We start from the raw sequence: 22,424 nt of genomic DNA, 5'->3' as shown, positions 1-22,424 counted from the left end.
CACTCAAACCACATTCTCAGGAGGCTGTTTTCAGCATTCCTTATCTCACCACACCCTCCACTCCCTGTCCTGTTTTCAGGGTCAAGGAGTTTCATTCTCACACACAATTAACATACACACAGTGCCTCAGTATTTTTCCATGTCCCGACCTCAATGCCATGTACATAAGCTTGAATATGTTGCCATGCACCCCCCACACTCAAGTGTCCCCACCCCTTTAAACCTGTCCTGTGGGGTTAGTTCTCCCACTGCCCGTGAAAGATAACTCAGGCAGGCCACAGAGCATATCTGCTCAATCCCTGGAACCAAAAAAAAAAAAATCTTCCAAGCATCATTTTGAATTACATTTTTCTCTCGGCCAGCTCCGACTGAGTGTCTTGACATGGGAAGCTGCCAGTGGGAAACTGGCGGAGTGGCTGGCTTCCTCAAGAATTTCTTTCTTGCCTTCCTGTGTCTGACTCTTCACCCTCCCCCTCACAGCCGGAAGCAGAGGAGGTGCAGGGGACAAAATGCTTTACCTGACGGCCACACACTACTAGTGATTTTGGTTTCCTCTGGCTGTGGCAGATGTTCAAATTGACTTTTGCTCTAGTATGATGTTTGTGGGTCTTTTATAAACTCCCAATAGCTGAATATCTCTCACTTATACTCTGTAGCCCAAACTTTGCATTATTTTATTTTTTAATTTTTATTTTAGGTTCAGGGGTACGTGTGTAGGTTTGTTATATAGGTAAATTGTGTGTCATGGGGCTTTGGTGTACAGGTAATTTAATCACCCAAGTAACAAGCATAGTACCTGATAGGTCCCACCTTGAATTTGTCTAGGTATTAGATTGGCTGCAGTTCTCTACCACTTCCTGTTATCTGAGGACTTTACAGTGTGCCTTGGTGGCTAGTCACTGTCACCAAAAGGTAGAGTTTAGGAGGGCATGGTGGCGCCCACCTGGAGTCCCAGCTACTTGGGAGACTGAGAAAAGAGGATCACCTGAACCCAGGAGGTTGAGGCTGCAGTGAACCATCCATGTTCATGCCACTGCACACTAACCTGGGCAACAGAGCAAGACTCTGTCTCAAAACAAACAAAAAAACATGGCAAACACCTGTCTCTGTTAAAAATATAGAAATTAGCTGCTGGTGGCATACACCTGTAATCACAGCTACTGGCTGAGGCATAAGAATGGCTCGAACCTACAAGATGGAAGTTGCAGTGAGCCGAGATCCATACCACTGCACTCCAGCCTGAGTGATGGAGTGAGACTCTGTCTCAAAAAAAAAAAAAAAAAAAAAAAAACAGTTTGATAACACTCTCAGCTGACAGGGGTGGGGAAAGGAAACTGGTACTGTCACACAATGCTGACAGGAAGGAAGGTACACTGGTGCGGCCTCTACAGAAAGCATTTTAAAAATATCTACCCAAATCAAGTATTTACATATTCTTTGACCTAGCAGTTCTACTTCAAAGAACATACATTTACACTAGACCTTTTTTTTTTTTTTTTTTTCTGAGATGGAGTCTTGCTCTGTCACCCAGGTTAGAGTGGTGGCACAATCTCAGCTCACTACAACCTCTGCCTCTGCCTCCCAGGTTCAAGCGGTCCTCCTGCCTCAGTCAGCCTCCTGAGTAGTTGGGATTACAGGTGTGCACCACCACGGGCAGCTAAGTTTTTTTTTTTTTTTTTGAGATGGAGTCTTGCTCTGTCGCCCAGGCTGGAGTGCAATGGCGACATCTTGGCTCAGTGCAACCTCTGCCTCCCAGGGTTGAGCAATTTTCCTGCCTCAGCCTCCCAACTGAGTAGCTGGGATTACAGGTGCCTACCACCATGCCCAGCTAACTTTATTTATTTATATATATATATATAACATTATATATATTATATATAAACTTTATATACATATAACTTTATATATATTATATATATATAACATTATATATTATATATATATGTTTTTTTTTTTTTTTTTTTCTGAGACAGCGTCTCACTCTGTCACCCAGGCTGGAGTGCAGTGGCACGATCTCGGCTCACTGCAACTATGCCTCACAGGTTCAAGCAATTCTCCTGCCTCAGCCTCCCGAATAGCTGGAATTGCAGGCGCCCACCACCACGCCCTGCTTATTTTTGTATTTTTAGTAGAGAGAGGGTTTTACCATGTTGGCCAGGCTAGTCTCGAACTCCTGACCTCGTGATCCGCCCGCCTCAGCCTCCCAAAGTGCTGGGATTATAGGCGTGAGCCATTGTGCCAGGCCAATTTTTTGTATTTTTAGTAGAGACAGGATTTCACTATGTTGGCCAGGCTGATCTCAAACTCCTGACCTCAGGTCCACCCGCCTTGGCCTCCCAAAGTGCTGGGATTACAGGCATGAACCACCGCGCCCGCCCTTGTGTGTGTGTGTTTTTGAGATGGAGTTTTGCTCTTTTACCCAGGCTGGAGTAAAGTGGTGTGATCTCGGCTCACTGCAACCTCGGCCCCCCGGGATTCAAGCGATTCTCCTACCTCAGGCTCCTGAGTAGCTAGCTGGGATTATAGGCACCCACCACCACGCCCAGCTAATTTTTGTATTTTTAGTAGAGATGGGGTTTTACCATGTTGACCAGGCTGGTCTCTAACTCCTGACCTCAGGTGATCCACCTGCCTCAGCCTCCCAAAGTGCTGGGATTACAGGCATAAGCCATGGTGCCTGGCCTGCTGGCAGTCTTTGACATATCAACCTGATCTCTGCCTTCATGGTCACATGTCATTTTCTATCTGCAAGCCTATGTCCAAACTTCCCTTTTTAATAAAGGGGGTGAGCGGCCCACTCAACTCCAGTATGACCTCATTTAACCAATTACATATGCAACAACCTTATTTCCAAATAAGGTTACATTTTAAGGAACTGGGAGTTAGGACGTCAACATATGAATTTTATTTTTTTTCCTTCGACTTTTATTTATTTATTTATTTATTTATTTATTTATTTATTTATTTATTTATTTATTTTGAGACGGAGTCTCGCTCTGTTGCCTGGGCTGGAGTGCAGTGGCCGGATCTCAGCTCACTGCAAGCTCCGCCTCCCGGGTTTACGCCATTCTCCTGCCTCAGCCTCCCGAGTAGCTGGGACTACAGGCGCCCGCCACATTGCCCGGCTAGTTTTTTTGTATTTTTTCAGTAGAGACGGGGTTTCACCGTGTTAGCCAGGATGGTCTCAATCTCCTGACCTCATGATCCACCCGTCTCAGCCTCCCAAAGTGCTGGGATTACAGGCTTGAGCCACCGCGCCCGGCCTCGACTTTTATTTTAAGTTCAGGGGTACATGTGTGGGACGTGTAGGTTTGTTACGTAGGTAAACAGGTGCAATGGTGGTTTGCTGCACAGATCATCCCATCACCTAGGTATTAAGCCCAGCATCCATTAGCTATTCTTCCTGGTGCTCTTCCTTCCCCCGCTCCCCGAGACAGGACCCAGTTTTGTTGTTCCCCACCCTGTGTCCATGTGTTCTCATCATCACTTATAAGTGAGAACATGTGGACACATGAATTCTTCATCTTTTTTTTTTTTTTTTTTTTTTTTTTAGAGGAGTCTTGTACTGTCACCGGGGCTGGAGTGCAATGGTGAGATCATAGCTCACTGCAACCTCGGCCCCCTGGGTTCAAGTGATTCTCCTGCCTCAGCCTCCCATGTAGCTAGCTGGAATTATAGGTGCCTGCCACCATGCCCGGCTAATTTTTGTATTTTTAGTAGATATGGGGTTTTGCCATGTTGGCCAGGCTGGTCTCGAACTCCTGACCTTGTGATCCGCCCGCTTCACCCTCTCAAAGTTCTGGGATTACAGGGGCATAAGCCACTGCGCCTGACTTGATCTTGTTCTTTTTTTTTTTTTTTTTTTTTTTGAGATGTAGTCTCGCTCTGTTGCCCAGGCTGGAGTGCAGTGATGCGACCTTGGCTCTCTGCAACCTCCACCTCCCGAGTTCAAGCTATTCTCCTGCCTCAGCCTCCCGAGTAGCTGGGACTACAGGCCCATGCCACCATGCCTGGCTAAATTTTTGTATATTTAGTAGAGACGGGCTTTCAGCACGTTAGCCAGGATGGTCTCGACCTCCCGACCTCGTGATCTGCCCGCCTTGGCCTCCCAAAGTGCTGAGATTACAGGCATGAGACACTGCGCCCAGCCCAGCTCTTGTTCATTTTTATGGCTGCACAACATATGAATTTCTAGGAGACACAATTCAACCTGTAACACATGGTTATACTGGGGTTGAGAGCGAGATGGAACAAATACAGCCAAGTGTTGACAAATGGAGAATCTGAGTGAAAGAGGTACATGCCGAAGTTCTTGGAACTGTTCTTAAATTTTTCTGTAAGCTGAAAATTATTTCAAAATTAAAATTCCAACAAGGTGCTAGGTTTATTTATTATACAAGATCTTGGTGCTGAATCTACCATGTGAAAGGAATGGTAAAGAGACAATAAAGGTGTTTGTGTGGCCTTATTGCACACTTGCCTGGGATGTAAGTGAGGGTACCAGAGATTAATATGTTACATTTACACAGGGCTTTATAATTTACAAAAGACCCACAACATCAAAAAACCTTTATTTCATTTATCTCCCAGAATAATTCTGGGAAGCAAGAACTTTTTCTGATTTTATTTAAAAAAAAAAAAAAAAAACAACTAAAGAAAGGTCATGTGACTTGTCCACAGCTTCACACAACTAAGAGATCAGTTTAAATTCTAGTCCAGGGTTTTTTTACTCTTTTGAGACTCCTTTGCAGCTTCCATAAAAGACAATGCGGCACGACTTGAAACAACATTTTTTTTTTTGAGACAGAGTCTTGCTCTGTCGCCCAGGCTGGAGTGCGGTGGCGCGATCTCGGCTCACTGCAAGCTCCGCCTCTGGGGTTCACGCCATTCTCCTGCCTCAGCCTTCCGAGTAGCTGGGACTACAGGCACCCACCACCACGCCTGGCTAATTTTTTGTATTTTTAGTAGAGACGGGGTTTCACCGTGTTTGCCAGGATGGTCTCGAATTTCTGACGTTGTGATCCGCCTACCTCGGCCTCCCAAAGTGCTGGGATTACGGGTGTGAGCCACCGCGCCCAGCCCTTGAAACATTATAACATCATTTCTGCTCTTTTGGGGGGTGACTTGACTTCCCAAGTAAGGAAGGTTTTCCTAGTCAGGCATGGAGGCTTATGCCTGTAATTCCAGAATGATGGGAGGCTGAGGTGGAAGGACTGCTTAAGCTCAGGAGTTAGAAACCAGCCGGGGTGACATAGCGAGACCCTGTCTCTACAAAATTCAAAAATGAGCCAGGCGTGGTGACACACACCTGTGGTCCCAACTACTCAGGAGGCTAAGATGGGAGGATTGCTTGAGCCAGGGAGATCAAGGCTGCGGTGGGCCATGTTTGAGCCACTACACTCCAGCCTGGGTGACAGAGCAAGATCCTGTAGCCTGGGTGCGGTGGCTCACGCTTGTAATCCCAGCACTTTGGGAGGCCGAGGTGGGTGGATCACGAGGTCAGGAGTTTGAGACCAGCCTGGCCAACATGGTGAAACCCCGTGTCTACTAAAGATACAAAAAATTAGCCAGGCGTGGTGGCACGTGCCTGTAATTCCAACTATTTGGGAGGCTGAGGCAGGAGAATCGCTTGAACCCGGGAGGCAGAGGTTGCAGTGAGCTGAGATCGTGCCATTGCACCCCCTATCCTGGGCGACAGGGTGAGATCCCATCTCAAAAAAAAAAAAGATCTGGTAAAAAAAAAGAAAAAAAAAAAAAAAAAGGAACAAGGTCTTCCTATTGACGTAAAAATGAAAATGAAATATTTTAGGTAGGAGGCTCTAAAGGTTCTCAGTATAAGGTACACTGCTTCCTCCACCGTTCCCCCTCCCCTCCCTCACCCTCACTTGGGGAAATCCCTTGTCTCTAGATGGGCTTCAATTTCCCTACCCAACCTTCAGGCCAATGCCTGGGGAACAGGATCAATAAAAGGTCTTCTTTTTTTATTTTTATTTTTTTGAGACAGAATCTCACTATGTCACCCAGGCTGGAGTGCAGTTGCAGTGGCATGATCTTGGCTCACGGCAACCTCCGCCTCCCGGTTTCAAGAGATTCTCCTGCAGCAGCTTCCCAAGTAGCTGGGATTGCAGGCATACGCCACCACTTCCAGATAATTTTTGTATTTTAAGTAGAGATAGGATTTCACCATGTTGACCAGGCGGATCTTGATCTCCTGACTGCAATTGATCCACCCGCCTCAGGCTCCCAAAGTGCTGGGATTTCAGGCGTGAGCCACCACGCCCGGCCTAAGAAAAGGTCTTCAATCAATCAAAAAAGAAAGAAAAGAAAAGGTCTTCAATCCATGCCCCAACAAACTCCTCAACCACATCCTCCACCAGTAGCCTCTGAGACCTGGACCATCAATGGCAAAACTTCACTCTTCTTTAAAATTACCCTGGCTGGATGCAGTGGCTCACACTTGTAATCTCAGCACTTTGGGAGGCTAAGGTGGGCAGATCATTTGAGGTCAGGAGTTCCAGACCAGCTTGACCAACATGGTGAAACCCCGTCTCTACTAAAAATACAAAAAAATTAGCCGGACGTGGTTGCACATGCCTGTAATCCCAGTGCTGAACCAGCTCAGTAGGGGAGACCCTGACCCAGTGGCGCTAGAGGAATTAAAGTCACACACATATAAAAATAGAGGTATGAAGTGGGAAATCATGGGTCTCACAGCCTTCAGAGCTGAGAGCCCCAAACAGAGATTTACCCACGTATTTATTAACAGCAATCCAGTCGTTAGCATTGTTTCCATAGATATTAAGTTAACTAAAAGTATCCCTTATGGGAAATGAAGGGATGGGCCCAATTAAAGGAATAGATTGGGCTAGTTAACTGCAGCAGGAGCATGTCCTTAAGGCACAGATCGCTCATGCTATTGTTTGTGACTTAAGAACGCCTTTAAGCGGTTTTCCACCCTGGGTGGGCCAGGTGTTCCTTGTCCTCATTCCCGTAAACCCACAACCTTCCAGCATGGGCGTTAGGACCATTATGAACATGTCATAGTGCTGCAGAGATTCTGTTTGTGGCCAGTTTTGGGACCAGTTTATGGCCAGATTTTGGGGGCCTGCTCCCAACATCCCAGTTACTTAGGAGGCTGAGGAAGGAGAATTGCTGGAACCCAGGAGACAGAGGTTGCAGTGAGCTGAAATCGTGCCACTGCGCTCCAGCCTGGGAGACAGAGCGAGACTCCGTCTCTAAATAAATAAATAAGTAAGTAAAGTAAAATAACCCCAACCCAATAGCCAAGTCCCAATCACATACCCTTGCCCTGCTGCTCCATCATGGTCTTTGTCTTTTTATAAGCCTCCCCTTGGGCTCATGCAGTCAATGATAATCCTTGCATTATCATTAGGAAGAGAGTGCTCTGGGTAACAACATCTCAAACTTAGCTGCCTGCAGACCCAGTGGGGAGAACTACTCCTGTGAGAACTCAAGTCCCCTCTGCTTATTCCCACCCGCCTTGGTTAGGATAGACCAACTCACCCCCTACCATCCGGCCAGAAGGGGCTTTGGATCCTTGACTGACAATTGCCCACAGATGCATGGTAGTTCCATTTCCTCACTCTATCAGTTGGGGCCCAAGACTTTGAGCCTTGAGCCTTTGAGACTTGAGACCCAGAATGACAGGCAATTCTAGCTTATGCCTCCATGTTGGGCCTTCAGTTTCCAAATCACAGAATTATACTATGAAAAAGCTGAAAAGAGTTCATGGATCATTTAGTCCAGACCTTTCACATCACGCTGGATGTTTACATAATTGATCCGAAGGCTCAGAGGGTCCTCTTTCTTTTCTCTTAAGTATGGGAATTAGGGTCAGGACTGGCAGGTGCAGGACTTGCCATGGCCATGCCCCTTAATCCCGGCAGTGCTGAGCAAGGCCTTCCATCCCAGCCCCCTGATCCAGTCAGCTGTCTGACTGTGAGTCAGGATGGCAGAGGAAGGTGATGTGGACGAGGGGGATGTGTTCCTGGCATTTGCCCAGGGTCCCTCTCCTCCCAGGGGTCCCATGCGACGTGCCTTGGACAAGGCTTTCTTTATCTTCCTGGCCCTCTTCCTGACACTGCTGATGCTGGAGGTTGCTTATAAGCTGCTGTGGTCACTACCATGGGCAAAGTTAGGGGACTGGCTCCTGGGGACACCTCAGAAGGAGGAGGAGCTGGAATTGTGACCACCTTTCCTATAAACATCTTCTTTCCTCACCAAGGAGGTGAGAGGGGAGACAGGAGGGAAATGGGAGTGCTGGGGACTGTGGAGGAGATGCTTGGATAGCTTAGGGCAGCAGTCTTTTTTTTTGGTGGGGTGGGGGATGGAGTTTTGCTCTTGTTGCCGGGGCTGGAGTGCAATGGCGCGATCTTGGCTCACTGCAACCTCTGCCTCCAGAGTTCAAGGGATTCTCCTGCCTCAGCCTCCTAAGTAGCTGGTATTACAGGCATGTGCCACCGCACCCGGCTAATTTTGTATTTTTAGTAGAGACGGGGTTTCTCCATGTTGGTCAGGCTGGTCTCGAACCCTGACCTCAGGTGATCTGCCCGCCTTGGCCTCCTAAAGTGCTGGGATTACAGGCGCGAGCCACTGCGCCCGGCCAGGGCAGCAATCTTAAATTCTACACCTATACTCCGGGAAATAATTTTGAAAAAGTATATACTCCTTCACATATCTTTAAGTAGGTATCTAAAAATTTTCATCATCAGTTAAAATTGTGGCCGGGCGCAGTGGCTCACGCCTGTAATCCCAGAACTTTGGGAGGCCGAGGCAGGGGGATCACCTGAGGTCAGGAGTTCAAGATCAGTCTGGCAAATATGGTGAAATCCTGTGTCTACTAAAAATACAAAAATTAGCTGGGCAAGTTGGTGGGCACCTGATTGTGTGCCTCAGCGACTCGGAGGCTGAGGAGGAGAATCGCTTGAACCCTGGAGGCAGTTGCAGTGAGCCGAGATCGCACCATTGCACTCTGGCCTGGGTGATAAGAGTAAGACTCCTTCCAAAAATAAATAAATAAATAAAAATTGTTTCAAGGATGTAATTCTGGCATATTGAAAATATTCACATTTATGTATGTATGTATGTATGTATGTATGTATTTATTTATTTATTTGAAGTGGAGTCTGGAGTCTTGCTCTGTCTCCCAGGCTGCAGTGCAGTGGCACAATCTCGGCTCACTGCAACCTCTGCCTCTGGGGTTCAAGCGATTCTCCTGCTACAGCCTTCTGAGTAGCTGGGACCACAGGTGTGTACCAGCACGCCTGACTGATTTTTATATTTTTAGCAGAGACGGGGATTTCACCATGTTGGCCAGGCTGGTCTCGAACTCTTTTTTTTGTTTTTTGAGACAGAGTCCTTCTGTCGCCCAGGCTAGAGTGCAGTGGCAGTGATCTCGGCTCACTGCAGCCTCTGCCTCCCAGATTCAAGCGATTCTTCTGTCTCAGGCCCCCAAATAGCTGGGACTACAGGTGTGCGCCACCATGCCTAGCCATTTTTGTATTTTTAGTAGAGATGGGGTTTCACTGTGTTGGCAAGGCTGGTCTGGAACTCCTGATGTCAAGTGATCCACCCACCTCAGCCTCCCAAAGTGCTGGGATTACAGGCGTGAACCATTGCACCCAGCCTATTTATTTATTGAGATGAGGTCTCACTATGTTGCCTAGGCTGGTCTGTACTCCTGAGATCAAGCAATCCACCCACCTCAACTTCCCAAAGTGCTAGGATTATAGGTGGTGAGCCACAGCATCTGGCCACATTTTATTTTATTTAATTAATTAATTTATTTATTGTTTTTAAAATTTTTTTAGTTTTTGAGACAGAGTCTTGCTCTGTCACCCAGGCTGGAGTGCAGTGGCACGATCTTGGCTTAACTGCAAACTTCACCTCCCAAATTCAAGGGATTCTCCTGCCTCAGCCTCCCGAGTAGCTGGGATTACAGGCACCCACAACCACACCTGGTTAATTTTTTGTATCTTTAGTAGAGACGAGGTTTCACCATGTTGGTCAGGCTGGTCTCAAACTCCTGACCTCAAGTGACCTGCCCACGTTGGCCTCCCAAAGTGCTAGGATTACAGGCATGAGTCACCATGCCTGGCCCGGCATTTTAAAATAAAACAATTAGATCACCATATATTGTCCAGTGGAACTGAAGTATCATAGTGACGCCGGGTGCAGTGCTTCACACCTGTAATCCCAGCACTTTGGGAGGCCAAGTTGGGTGGATCACGAGGTCAGGAGTTCGAGACCAGCCTGGCCAATATGCCGAAAACCCATCTCTACTAAAAAAAAAAAAAATACAAAAATTGAGCTGGGCATGGTGTCATGCGCCTGTATTCCCATCTGCTCAGGAGGCTGAGGCAGGAGAATCGCTTAAACCTGGGAGGGGGAGGTTGCAGTGAGCCAAGATTGTGCCATTGCACTCCAGCCTGGGTGACGGAGCAAGACTCCGTCTGAAAAAAAAAAAAGTATCAATAAGTTCTTACCAGTTGGGAATCATTCCTTTTTTTCTTTCATTGCCTCTTTTCTCCTTGAGCTCCTACTACTACTCCACTTCCCCACAAACTTTATGCTTTTATACTTGAAAGTCCTTTATTGACCAGACTTTTACATCTTCCTGCATATACATATATATTAATGGAGATGAAAAATATCTTTCTTGTGTTTTTAAGACTCTAACTGTTAAAAATTATTCTGGAGTCACTGTTACGATTATTATAAGAACAGAATGTTCTTATAAACATGTGATTGTACACATTGTTTTTTTTTTTTGGAAGAGTGTTGCTCTTTCACCCAGGCTGGAGTGCAGTGGTGGGATCTCGGCTCATGATGCAAGCTCCGCCTCCCGGGTTCATGCCATTCTCCTGCCTCAGCTTCCTAAGTAGCTAGGACTACAAGGCGCCTGCCACCAAGCGCCGCTAATCTTTTTTTTTTTTTTTTTTTTTTTGTATTTTTAGTAGAGACGGGGGTTTCACCCTGTTAGCCAGGGTGGTCTCGATCTCCTGACCTCGTGATCCGCCCGCCTCGGCCTCCCAAAGTGCTGGGATTACAGGCGTGAGCCACCGCGCCTGGCCGATGGTACACATTTTTATAACTGTTAAAAAGAAATGTTTAGGCCGGGCGCGGTGGCTCAAGCCTGTAATCCCAGCACTTTGGGAGGCCGAGACGGGCGGATCACGAGGTCAGGAGTTCGAGATCATCCTGGCTAACACGGTGAAACCTCGTCTCTACTAAAAAATACAAAAAGCTAGCCGGGTGAGGTGGCTGGCGCCTGTATCCCCAGCTACTCAGGAGGCTGAGGCAGGAGAATGGGGTAAACCCGGGAGGCGGAGCTTGCAGTGACCTGAGATCCGGCCACTGCACTCCAGCCTGGGTGACAGAGCGAGACTCCGTCTCAAAAAAAAAAAAAAAAAAAAATATATATATATATATATATATTAGCCGGTGAGGTGGTGTGCGCCTGTAGTCTTAGCTACTTGAGGTGGGAGGATGGCTTGAGCCCAGGAATTTGAGGTTACAGTGAGCTATGATCGTACCACCACATTCCAGCCTGGTTGATAGAACAAGACCCTGGCCGGGCGCCGTGGCTCAAGCCTGTAATCCCAGCACGTTGGGAGGCCGAGACGGGCGGATCACGAGGTCAGGAGATCGAGACCATCCTGGCTAACACGGTGAAACCCCGTCTCTACTAAAAAATACACACACACACACAAAACAAACTAGCCGGGCGAGGTGGCGGGCGCCTGTAGTCCCAGCTACTCGGGAGGCTGAGGCAGGAGAATGGCGTAAACCAGGGAGGCGGAGCTTGCAGTGAGCTGAGATCCGGCCACTGCATTCCAGCCTGTGCGACAGAGCGAGACTCCATCTCAGAAAAAAAAAAAAAAAAAAAAAAAGCAAGACCCTTTTTTTCTTTTTCTTTTTCTTTTCTTTTTTTTGAGATAATCTCGCTCTGTCGCCCAGGCTGGAGTGCAATGATGCGATCTCGGCTCACTGCAACCTCCGCCTCCCGGGTTCGAGCGGTTTTCCTTCCTCGGCCTCCTGAGTAGCTGGGACTACAGGCGCCTGCCACCACGCCCAGCTAATTTTTTGTATTTTTAGTAGAGATGGGGTTTCACCATGTTGGCCAGGATGGTCTCCATCTCTTGACCCCATGATACGCCCGCCTCGGTCCCCTAAAGTGCTGGGATTACAGGCGTGAGCCACCGCGCCCGGCCGACCTTGCCTTTAAAAAAAGAAACAAACAAAAAAAGAAAGGAAATAAAAGAAAAAAAAGAAAAGGTGTTCATGGTGCCTTAGTGAAAGAAACAGGGTACATTTCCCTTTATTTTAAACAGGTAAGAATGCCCCAGGAGATTTCATGGTTGAGAACTACACTTTTGAGGGGGGAGGGGAAAAAGAACGATTCTTTCTTTTTTTTTTTAAGAAGGTGTCTCTATTGTAAAAGGAGAAGTGAAGAATGAGAACCTGTACTGCAGGTGTTTCCTTAGGAAGACCAATTTTGGGAAAGTTGAGGTTCTGGAAATTAAATCCCTTACATCTCCCAAGTTCCAGTCCCCGCAGAGGTTTTTTATGTTCCCCATTTTGAAAGCTGTAGACTTTGACGACTGGAGAGAAGTGATGTGGGATTGTTCAATGGACGGGTGTTTGTGATTCTATGACTCAGCGTTAGGGATGTAGTAAATTCTGTGAACCTAGTTAAGCGGCAAGATGCCCACCACTTGTGGAAATGGGAGTCTTAGCGATTGGGACCTTGTTAATCTTTCTGGTTTCCTCATAAGCTCACCTCTGGACCCAGCCTTGCCTCCACGACTCCCTCCAACCTCCCTAAACTCAACGAGGTGGGTATCAAGTCTGTTTCTTCATCCTTCATTCTTTTTTCCCCCTCTCCCAGAAGAGGAGGAGGAAACCCCAAGTATTTTATGAGCCTCATTTCGTTTCACAGCAGCCCTCGCAGAGGCTCAAACTCTCCTCCAAGCCCCACCCCATCATCGTCCATCCGCAGACCCTGGGCCTCCACGACAAAGCACGGCCTCACAGTCAGCACTGACAGCCCTTCGAGGACCCCCTCTGGAGAAGGAGAACCATTCAGGTCCCAACCGTCTGGTTGGTCATTAGTTCTGTGGTGAAGCTTGAAAAGCAAATCAGCAACAATAGTAATAATAATAACACTTTTGTATGGCGCGTTGTGCTCATTTGTACGCATGTGTTATAACGATCGCGGGACGCAGCACCTGGCAGTAGAAGCAGCTGCTGGACAGCGGCAAGGAGCGCGCCGCCCTTGCAGGGGAAGGGGCTGGGTCAGCCGAATAAGCCGCGGAAATGGGAACCTGGGGGACAGGAAAGCAGGGCCAGATAGCTTGCCAATAGTCTAGTTGAAGAAAAAGGTTTTACTTCCCTTTTAAGAGACTTCTGCCATTCTCTGAAACCCTGCGCAGCTTTGGAAAGCCCAATTCCTAAACCACCCTGTTCAGTTCCCCTGCCCCTCCTTGGAAAGGAGGCTCCGTCCTCCCCACGCGCCACTCGCCGGGCGGTTGGGCCCCAGGGAGGAAGTTTCTGATTGGAGGAGTCAGAGAAGCACCGGGCGAAAAGAGCTCCACTGGCTGCGCACCGAAGTTCTGGCGTAGCCAGCGCCGTACGGCAAAATGGCGGCCCCCAGCTGCTTTGGGACGCCCGGGTTCGGGGAGACAAACTCCGACCTGGACAACAGCGCTGACTATGTGGGCGGCACTGGAGGTGTTCGCGGGGCGGGCCTACGGCCACTTCCGGCCACAGGAAGCCTTGTTCCGTACGACAATATGGCGGCGCTTAGTTGCATGCAGGCGGAAACTCTGTGGCTTCCGGTCCGTAGTGGGGCCTGCGGTGGGAGTGGGAAGGAAGGCGGAGGGAACCATGCGAGGTTCTGAGATCTGCGGCGAGGGTCGCCTCGAGAGACGGTTTCTGAGGTGGGGGCCGGACGGTGCGGGGATCAGAGGCGGGGGCGGGGATATCGAGGCAGAGGTATTGGGGAGAGCCGGGCTCTGAGTCTGAGGGGAAAACTGTGGTACCTTCCTATCCCTGAAAGGGAGTGGGGCGGCCGGGGGCTGAACTGGGGGAGGGGGATTTGGCGGGAAGCGCATCTACCGGACCGGCCGGACCCAGGGTTGGGATCTAAGAGGAATCGGGAGAGCGTAGCGCGGTGCGGGGGGACTTCTAATTAGTTACAGGTCACCGAGAGAATGGGGGAAATTAGGGTGGGGTGAAAGGGAGGGGACTTGGGTAAAATATCTTCAACCTAAAGACCCAGTTTGAGGAGACTTATCTGAGGGTGAAATATGGAGATAATTCAAGGAGGGGAAAAGAGAACGGACTGTTGGGAGGGAACCTCTTTCACCTCAGAGAGTCTAGGAGTTGGGGTGATCATTCAGGATGGGGCGGGTGTGGGGTTGACTTGCTTGAGGGCAGAGGGGGCAAACACATGAGGTGGCGCCCACAGGAGTGTGTTGTCTGTGCATGGGGGTGTCAGGACGATTTAGGGAGCAGTGTGGGAGAAAGAACCAACTTGCCAACTCTGAGAAATAGTGGGGAAATGAAACAGAAAGACCGGAAATCGACGTGAGGGGAAATGCAACAGAAAGACCGGAAATCGACGTGAGGGGTGGAGCAGAAGGTGGCAACTTAAGGTGTGTGGGGGGGTTGACCCCCCCACACCACTTGAAGGGCCCGAATAGCATATAGAACTAATGGTTATTGAAATCAGGTGGTGAAGACAGTGTTGGTCAGGGCTGGATGTTACTGAAACCCAAGGAGTTCAGAAAATGCGTGAGGTGAAGGGATGGGGCTATACTGGAGGGGCTCATTCTGAGGCCCCATCCCCTTCCAGCAGGAGTTCTGAAATCCCCACCACTTCCTCCCTCCGGGGGATTTGATTCCCCCATGGCCACCGCTAACAGCATCATCGTGCTGGATGATGATGACGAAGATGAAGCAGCTGCTCAGCCAGGGCCCTCCCATCCACTCCCCAGTGCGGCCTCACCAGGGGCAGAAGCCCCTAGCTCTTCTGAGCCTCATGGGGCCAGAGGAAGCAGTAGTTCGGGCGGCAAGAAGTGCTACAAGCTGGAGAATGAGAAGCTGTTCGAAGAGGTGAGCTTTAGCGGGGAAGATTGTTGTACCCCAGGGAGGGGGATGGCTGACTGGCTCTCCTGTCCTTTTTTCCCCGCTAACCCCACTCCCCTTTCTCTCAACCCCCTCCCTTGTCTCTCTTCCCCTTCCTTCTTGCCCTGAACCTTCTAGTTCCTTGAACTTTGTAAGACGCAGACAGCGGACCACCCTGAGGTGGTCCCATTCCTCTGTAACCGGCAGCAACGTGCCCACTCTCTGTTTTTGGCCTCGGCGGAGTTCTGCAACATCCTCTCTCGGGTCCTATCTCGGGCCCGGTGCCGGCCATCTAAGCTCTATGTCTACATCAATGAGCTCTGCACTGTTCTCAAGGCCCACTCAGCCAAAAAGAAGCTGAACTTGGCCCCTGCTGCCACCACCTCCAATGAGCCCTCTGGGAATAACCCTCCCACACACCTCTCCTTGGACCCCACAAATGCTGAAAACACTGCCTCTCAGGCCCCAAGGACCCGTGGTTCCCGGCGGCAGATCCAGCGCTTGGAGCAGCTGCTGGCGCTCTATGTGGCAGAGATCCGGCGGCTGCAGGAAAAGGAGTTGGATCTCTCAGAATTGGATGACCCAGACTCCACATACCTGCAGGAGGCACGGTTGAAGCGTAAGCTGATCCGCCTCTTTGGGCGACTATGTGAGCTGAAAGACTGCTCTTCACTGACCGGCCGTGTCATAGAGCAGCGCATCCCCTACCGTGGCACCCGCTACCCTGAGGTTAACAGGCGCATTGAGCGGCTCATCAACAAGCCAGGGCCTGATACCTTCCCTGACTATGGGGACGTGCTTCGGGCAGTAGAGAAGGCAGCTGCCCGACACAGCCTTGGCCTCCCCCGACAGCAGCTCCAGCTCATGGCTCAGGATGCCTTCCGAGATGTGGGCATCCGGTTACAGGAACGACGTCACCTCGATCTCATCTACAACTTTGGCTGCCACCTCACAGATGACTATAGGCCAGGTAGGGGGTTAGTGGGATGCCTCTCAGTGACCCTTATATGTCAGGTATGAGGCGGATGGGGCATCTCTCTAGTCCTTTCTAGGGTTTGTACTCTTCTAGTCCCTTCCACAGCTGAGTGCTCTGACTTTATGTCTTCACACGTAGGCATTGACCCTGCACTATCAGATCCTGTGTTGGCCCGGCGCCTTCGGGAAAACCGGAGTTTGGCCATGAGTCGGCTGGATGAGGTCATCTCCAAATATGCAATGTTGCAAGACAAAAGTGAGGAGGGCGAGAGAAAAAAGAGAAGAGCTCGGCTCCAAGGCACCTCTTCTCACTCTGAAGACACCCCCGAAGCCTCCTTGGATTCTGGTGAGGTGTGGATGGGGTAAAGCCTTCAGAGAGACATTGTCCTTCCCCTGCACTGGCCACCAGGGAGTCCAGGTTGACTGATGGGGGAGCATGAGAAGGAATGCAAGAACCAAACCCTCTGGGGCAAGGGATTCCTTAGAGAAACTTTTTTGTCCCCCAGGGCCCTAGTGGAATGGCATCCCAGGGGTGCCCTTCTGCCTCCAAAGCCGAGACAGATGATGAAGAAGATGAGGAGAGTGATGAGGAAGAGGAGGAGGACGAGGAGGAGGAGGAAGAAGAAGAAGAGGAGGAGGCCACAGATTCTGAAGAGGAGGAGGATCTGGAACAGATGCAGGAGGGTCAGGAGGACGATGAAGAGGAGGAGGAAGAGGAAGAAGCAGCAGGTATGTCAAGGGAACATTCTCCTCACCTGCCATTTCTGTTTTTGTTAGGCATAAGCCACCTGTTTGAGACCTTTCCCTTCCTCCTCCTAGTGTCCTCTCAGCAGTATTTTTTCCCCTCATTCTCGGGCTACCCTCCCCGCTTTTCTTCTTTTCCAGGTAAAGATGGAGACAGGAGCCCCATGTCCTCACCACAGATCTCCACTGAAAAGAACCTGGAACCTGGCAAACAGATCAGCAGGTCTTCAGGGGAGCAGCAAAACAAAGTGTCACCATTGTTACTGTCAGAAGAACCCCTGGCCCCCTCCAGCATAGATGCTGAAAGCAATGGAGAACAGCCTGAGGAGCTGACCCTGGAGGAAGAAAGCCCTGTGTCTCAGCTCTTTGAGCTAGAGATTGAAGCTTTGCCCCTGGATACCCCTTCCTCTGTGGAGATGGACATTTCCTCTTCCAGGAAGCAATCAGAGGAGCCCTTCACCACTGTCTTAGAGAATGGGGCAGGCATGGTCTCTTCTACTTCCTTCAATGGAGGCGTCTCTCCTCACAACTGGGGAGATTCTGGTCCCCCCTGCAAAAAATCTCGGAAGGAGAAGAAGCAAACAGGATCAGGGCCATTAGGAAACAGGTAATAACAACAGGAGGAGGAAGAGGGAAGCCAAGGAGGGATTGCAGGGGACTTTCGGAGAGGAATATTGGGGAACTGAGTCTGCTGGGAGAGACTGGACTGCCCTCCTCCAGCCTCAGTCTTCCCTTACCCCTCCACATATTTATGTTTCGGTTTCTAGCTATGTGGAAAGGCAAAGGTCAGTGCATGAGAAGAATGGGAAAAAGATATGTACCCTGCCCAGCCCACCTTCCCCGTTGGCTTCCTTGGCCCCGGTTGCTGATTCCTCCACAAGGGTGGACTCTCCCAGCCATGGCCTGGTGACCAGCTCCCTCTGCATCCCTTCTCCAGCCCAGCTGTCCCAAACCCCCCAGTCACAACCTCCTCGGCCTGGTACTTGCAAGGTAAGAAGGGGAGGCCGTGTTTCTTCTGATAATTTGTTCTCTTTCATTGTCTGTTTTAGCTGCTCTGTCTGAATATTGCACCTGCCACATCCTGTCTCTTCCTTTTTCCCACCCGTTTTATCCTGTAAATCCTCCTGTTTCTTTTCTCCTGTACTCCAGATCTCTCTGACTCTTTGTCTCTCACTTCCCTGCAGACAAGTGTGGCCACACAGTGCGATCCAGAAGAGATCATCGTGCTCTCAGACTCTGATTAGCTGCCTCCCCTTCTCCCTGCCTCCAGAATGTTTTGGGATAGCATTTGGAGGAATGTGGGAAGCAGATGACTGAGGAAGGGATGGACTAAGCTAATCCCCTTTTGGTGGTGTTTCTTTTAAAAAAAAAAAAAAAGCTTAAGTTTTACACAGAAACATTAATAAACAATAAAGTTCTTTTCTTACTGTATCACTGTCTTTTTCTTGTCCTTCTGTTACAGATTGGCATTAGCTGTCCCCTTGCTCAGGGTTAGCCCAATATCCCCGGGTTAGTCCCGATCTGCCCTTTCTAGCCTGGTCTTTTGTTGTTGTCTCGCTATGTCGCCCAGGCCAGAGTGCAGTGGTGCGATCACAGCTCACTGCAGCCTGGACCTCCCAGTCTCAAGTGATAATGCCTCAGCCTCCCGAGTAGCCGGAACTACAGGCGCGTGCCACCATACCTGGCTAAATTTTTGTTTTTGTTGTTTGTATTTTTTGTAGAGACAGGGTTTCGCCATGTTGTTCAGGCTGTACTTTTTTTTTTTAAGTGCTTCAGCCGCCTTAACGCACTTTACTTTTTCACTTCGTGCAGTAGGAGTGAAAAAGCCAATGAGGGGCCGACTTCAAGGTTATTTGGCCAATCCAGGCCCGGAGAAAGGGGGCGGGGCTTCAGGGGGCTGTAAAGAGCTCGGAAGAGGGCGATTAGATCCCACCAACCAGCTAATGGTCACAGCTCAGAGGCGGAGCCTGGGGAACGATACCTGAACCCATCGCCAATGGGAAAAGACAGGCTTATAGCTTTAAAGGGGAATAAATGCTTCGGCCGAACCAAATCCTGAGTTCCCAGCGGAGGAGGGGACCTGATCTTTTAAGGTGGAATGAGGCGACGGTTCTTTAAAGGCAAAGTGGCCGAGTCGGCCGAGTATTGCCCAGCGGCACGGGCGGGGTGCCCGGCTGTGCCTTTAAAGGCAGAGGGGCGGGAGGCGGAGCGGAGGCGGAGGGCGGAGGGAGTCGGCGCAAGATGGCGGCGGGAGGGGCCCAGGCTGCTGCTCTGGCTGCCGAGTGAGGGGCGGGGGGGGCCCGGGGGCGCGCGGCCCGGTAAGCGGGGACGCGCGAGGTTGGGGGGCGCCTTCCGGGTGGGAGAAGAGGCCGAGGTAGCGCCTGGGGCGGAGCGGGGGGGGCGGGGTCCGTTGTGGGCGGAGGTAGACAAGGGGCGGGGTCGAAAGACCCGATAGTGGGCGGGGCACGGAGGCGGTCCTGGAAAGGGGCGGGGCTAGAGAGAAGCTGGGGTAAAGGGGGCGTGGACGACGAGAGAGCTTGGGGGTCATAGCATGGAGGGGAGATGGAGCGAGGGTTGGTTTTCAGTAGCGGAGCTGTCCTGCCCCCTCCCAAAAAGTGGGTGCAAAACACCAAAAAGGTAGATTTTGGAATGTCAGGCCCCCAGGTAAATGGGAAATAGGGTATAATTCCGAAGGAAGCCACTCCACCCCCTAAGAGCACCTTATTTCTCTAACCTCCAAGGAAAGGGCACAGGATTTGTCAGATACCTGTGTTTGCTGGCGGTGCCACTTGCTGTGTGACCTTGGATAATCTTGTAATTTTTCTGAGCCTCAGTTTCCTCATCTGTCAAATGGGGTTGAGAGGAATACTACCTCACTGTTGTGGGGAGTTACACAGATAATGAGTGTGAACATATTTTTGAGTTGTAATGGGCTGTGTCGTTATGAGATGTTATCGTTATTCTTTTCTCTTTTTCTTCCCAGAGACCCCCCCGGCCGCCCTCTTCCTTTCTTTGTTCCTGTGGCTGGGGGGGTATCCCCTCCCTCCACAACATGGAGCCATCTCCTCTGTCTCCCAGTGGGGCAGCACTTCCCCTACCACTGTCGCTGGCGCCGCCCCCACTACCCCTGCCAGCAGCTGCGGTGGTACATGTGTCCTTCCCTGAGGTGACCAGTGCCCTCCTGGAGTCCCTCAATCAGCAGCGTCTGCAGGGCCAGCTCTGCGATGTGTCTATCCGAGTGCAGGGCCGTGAGTTCCGGGCTCATCGGGCTGTCCTGGCTGCCTCCTCCCCTTACTTCCATGATCAGGTCCTACTCAAGGGCATGACCTCCATCTCACTGCCCAGTGTCATGGACCCAGGCGCCTTTGAGACTGTTCTAGCCTCCGCTTACACTGGCCGCCTCAGCATGGCTGCTGCTGACATTGTCAACTTCCTCACAGTGGGGTCTGTGCTCCAAATGTGGCACATTGTGGACAAGTGCACTGAACTACTCCGAGAAGGCCGGGCCTCAGCTACCACCACCATCACTACTGCTGCAGCCACCTCTGTCACTGTCCCTGGTGCTGGGGTCCCATCCGGGAGTGGGGGCACTGTGGCCCCTGGTACCATGGGCTCTGCACGCTCCCATGCCTCCAGCCGGGCCAGTGAGAATCAATCTCCCAGCAGCAGCAACTACTTCAGCCCCAGGGAGTCCACTGATTTCTCATCTTCCTCCCAAGAGGCATTTGCAGCTTCTGCAGTGGGCAGTGGGGAGCGTCGAGGAGGTGGCCCTGTGTTCCCAGCCCCTGTCGTTGGCAGTGGGGGGGCCACATCTGGAAAGCTGCTGCTGGAGGCAGATGAGCTGTGCGATGATGGTGGGGATGGGAGGGGGGCAGTGGTTCCTGGGGCTGGGCTCCGGAGACCCACCTACACACCCCCTAGCATCATGCCACAGAAACACTGGGTATACGTGAAGCGAGGTGGTAATTGCCCAGCACCAGCACCGCTGGTTCCCCAAGACCCAGATCTGGAGGAGGAAGAGGAGGAGGAAGACCTGGTGTTGACCTGTGAGGATGATGAAGATGAAGAACTAGGGGGTAGCTCCAGGGTTCCAGTGGGGGGAGGGCCTGAGGCTACCCTCAGCATAAGTGATGTCCGTACCCTGAGTGAGCCCCCAGACAAGGGAGAGGAGCAGGTTAACTTCTGTGAGTCCTCCAATGACTTTGGCCCATATGAGGGTGGGGGTCCTGGGGCAGGTCTTGATGACTCAGGGGGGCCAACTCCCTCTTCCTATGCACCCTCCCACCCTCCTCGACCACTTCTTCCCTTGGACATGCAGGGCAACCAGATCTTGGTCTTCCCGTCGTCTTCATCCTCCTCCTCACAGGCTCCTGGCCAACCACCAGGGAACCAAGCAGAACACGGGGCAGTGACTGTGGGGGGCACGTCCGTGGGGAGCCTGGGTGTGCCGGGTAGCGTTGGTGGGGTCCCTGGAGGGACTGGCAGCGGGGACGGGAATAAGATCTTTCTGTGCCATTGTGGGAAGGCCTTCTCCCACAAGAGCATGCGGGACCGGCACGTGAACATGCACCTCAATCTGCGGCCGTTTGACTGTCCCGTGTGCAACAAAAAGTTCAAGATGAAGCACCATCTGACTGAGCACATGAAGACGCACACAGGTCTCAAGCCCTACGAGTGCGGAGTCTGCGCCAAGAAGTTCATGTGGCGAGACAGCTTCATGCGCCACCGAGGACACTGTGAGCGACGGCACCGCCTGGGTGGGGGCGGAGCTGGACCTGCGCCTGGGACGCCCACGGGGCCATCCTTACCTTCCAAGAGAGAGTCTCCCGGAACGGGCGGGGGCAGCGGCGACGAAGCGAGTGCGGCCACGCCCCCGTCCAGTAGACGTGTCTGGTCCCCACCCAGCGTCCACAAGGTGGAGATGGGCTTCAGTGGAGGTGGAGGAGCAAACTGAAGGGGCAGGCTACTGGGGTGGGGTAGCTTTCGGGAAAGGGAATAAGCACGATACAAGGGCGCTGTGACCCCCGGGTGATCTCCCACCACACTTACTGTCTTCCTTTATCTCTGTGGACTTGTATATATTCTGGAAGGGGAACCACAGTTCCACCATCGCCCGCCCATTCTACTACTTATCCCCTCCCTCCCAAGGTATTTCTGGAACTAAGCCCTTCCTTTCCCTCTGATGGGTACACTGAAGCCCCTGCTCCACAGAGTAGGGTGCACATGGAGGGTAGGAGAGGGGGCGTGTTGAGCATCTTGCAGTCACAGGGTCAGGGGTCAGGTGGTTGTAGTCTGTGCCTGAAGTCTGTGTTTGTGTTGTCGTGGAGACCAGGCCTTTGAGCCCCACCCTTGTCCTAGAACCTACCCCCTCTCAAGGATGCGCTCTTTATTTCTACCCTCTGTCCTCGCCACCCCCCCACTTCCCGTGGAAATTCCCAACTCGGTTCTCATGGAGGAGTGGGTGGAGACAAGGAGGGAGTAAGTCTTAGGAGTACAAGGTTTTTATTTTTTTTAACAGTGATTAAAATATTTATTGGTCATTTACTTGGCTTCCC

At 51.0% G+C, this 22,424-nt stretch overlaps 3 protein-coding genes across 6 annotated transcripts; all 3 read left to right on the top strand.

Moving 5' to 3' along the window:
* Window positions 1-7,969: 7,969 nt before the first annotated feature.
* On the top strand, window positions 7,970-8,209 carry SMIM40 (small integral membrane protein 40). The gene has a single exon (XM_030928279.1). It carries the CDS (start codon window positions 7,970-7,972, stop codon window positions 8,207-8,209), a length of 240 nt encoding a protein of 79 aa, XP_030784139.1.
* Window positions 8,210-13,804: 5,595 nt separating this feature from the next.
* DAXX (death domain associated protein) lies at window positions 13,805-18,300 on the top strand. 4 transcript variants are annotated; one of them, XM_010357842.2, is made up of 8 exons: window positions 13,805-13,961; window positions 14,879-15,138; window positions 15,613-16,120; window positions 16,265-16,476; window positions 16,632-16,854; window positions 17,011-17,476; window positions 17,637-17,859; window positions 18,054-18,300. In XM_010357842.2, exons 2-8 carry the CDS (start codon window positions 14,932-14,934, stop codon window positions 18,111-18,113), a joined length of 1,899 nt encoding a protein of 632 aa, XP_010356144.1. In that variant the 5' UTR covers window positions 13,805-13,961; window positions 14,879-14,931; the 3' UTR covers window positions 18,114-18,300. The 4 variants fall into 4 exon arrangements, with proteins under 4 accessions (XP_010356144.1, XP_010356142.1, XP_030784138.1 ...); XM_010357840.2 differs by having other exon boundaries at window positions 15,289-16,120; XM_030928278.1 differs by having other exon boundaries at window positions 13,806-13,961; window positions 14,882-15,138; window positions 15,289-16,120.
* A 795-nt stretch (window positions 18,301-19,095) lies between these two features.
* On the top strand, window positions 19,096-22,413 carry ZBTB22 (zinc finger and BTB domain containing 22). Its single transcript, XM_030928276.1, has 2 exons — window positions 19,096-19,187; window positions 19,853-22,413. Exon 2 carries the CDS (start codon window positions 19,922-19,924, stop codon window positions 21,821-21,823), a length of 1,902 nt encoding a protein of 633 aa, XP_030784136.1. The 5' UTR covers window positions 19,096-19,187; window positions 19,853-19,921; the 3' UTR covers window positions 21,824-22,413.
* Window positions 22,414-22,424: the final 11 nt, after the last annotated feature.

Source organism: Rhinopithecus roxellana, chromosome 4 (genome assembly GCF_007565055.1).
Source record: "Rhinopithecus roxellana isolate Shanxi Qingling chromosome 4, ASM756505v1, whole genome shotgun sequence".
NCBI lineage: Eukaryota > Metazoa > Chordata > Mammalia > Primates > Cercopithecidae > Rhinopithecus > Rhinopithecus roxellana.
This window is presented reverse-complemented; position numbering and strand designations above follow the sequence as displayed.

Excerpts from the sequence above, each read along its gene's own strand:
- SMIM40 (XM_030928279.1), top strand. The coding sequence starts at position 7,970 with ATGGCAGAGGAAGGTGATGTGGACGAGGGGGATGTGTTCCTGGCATTT.
- DAXX (XM_010357843.2), top strand. The coding sequence starts at position 13,909 with ATGCGAGGTTCTGAGATCTGCGGCGAGGGTCGCCTCGAGAGACGGTTT. Across the intron at positions 13,962-14,948 it reads CTCGAGAGACGGTTTCTGAG|CATCATCGTGCTGGATGATG; the intron begins GTGGGGGCCGGA and ends CACCGCTAACAG. Across the intron at positions 17,477-17,636 it reads TCAGGGCCATTAGGAAACAG|CTATGTGGAAAGGCAAAGGT; the intron begins GTAATAACAACA and ends TTCGGTTTCTAG.
- ZBTB22 (XM_030928276.1), top strand. The coding sequence starts at position 19,922 with ATGGAGCCATCTCCTCTGTCTCCCAGTGGGGCAGCACTTCCCCTACCA.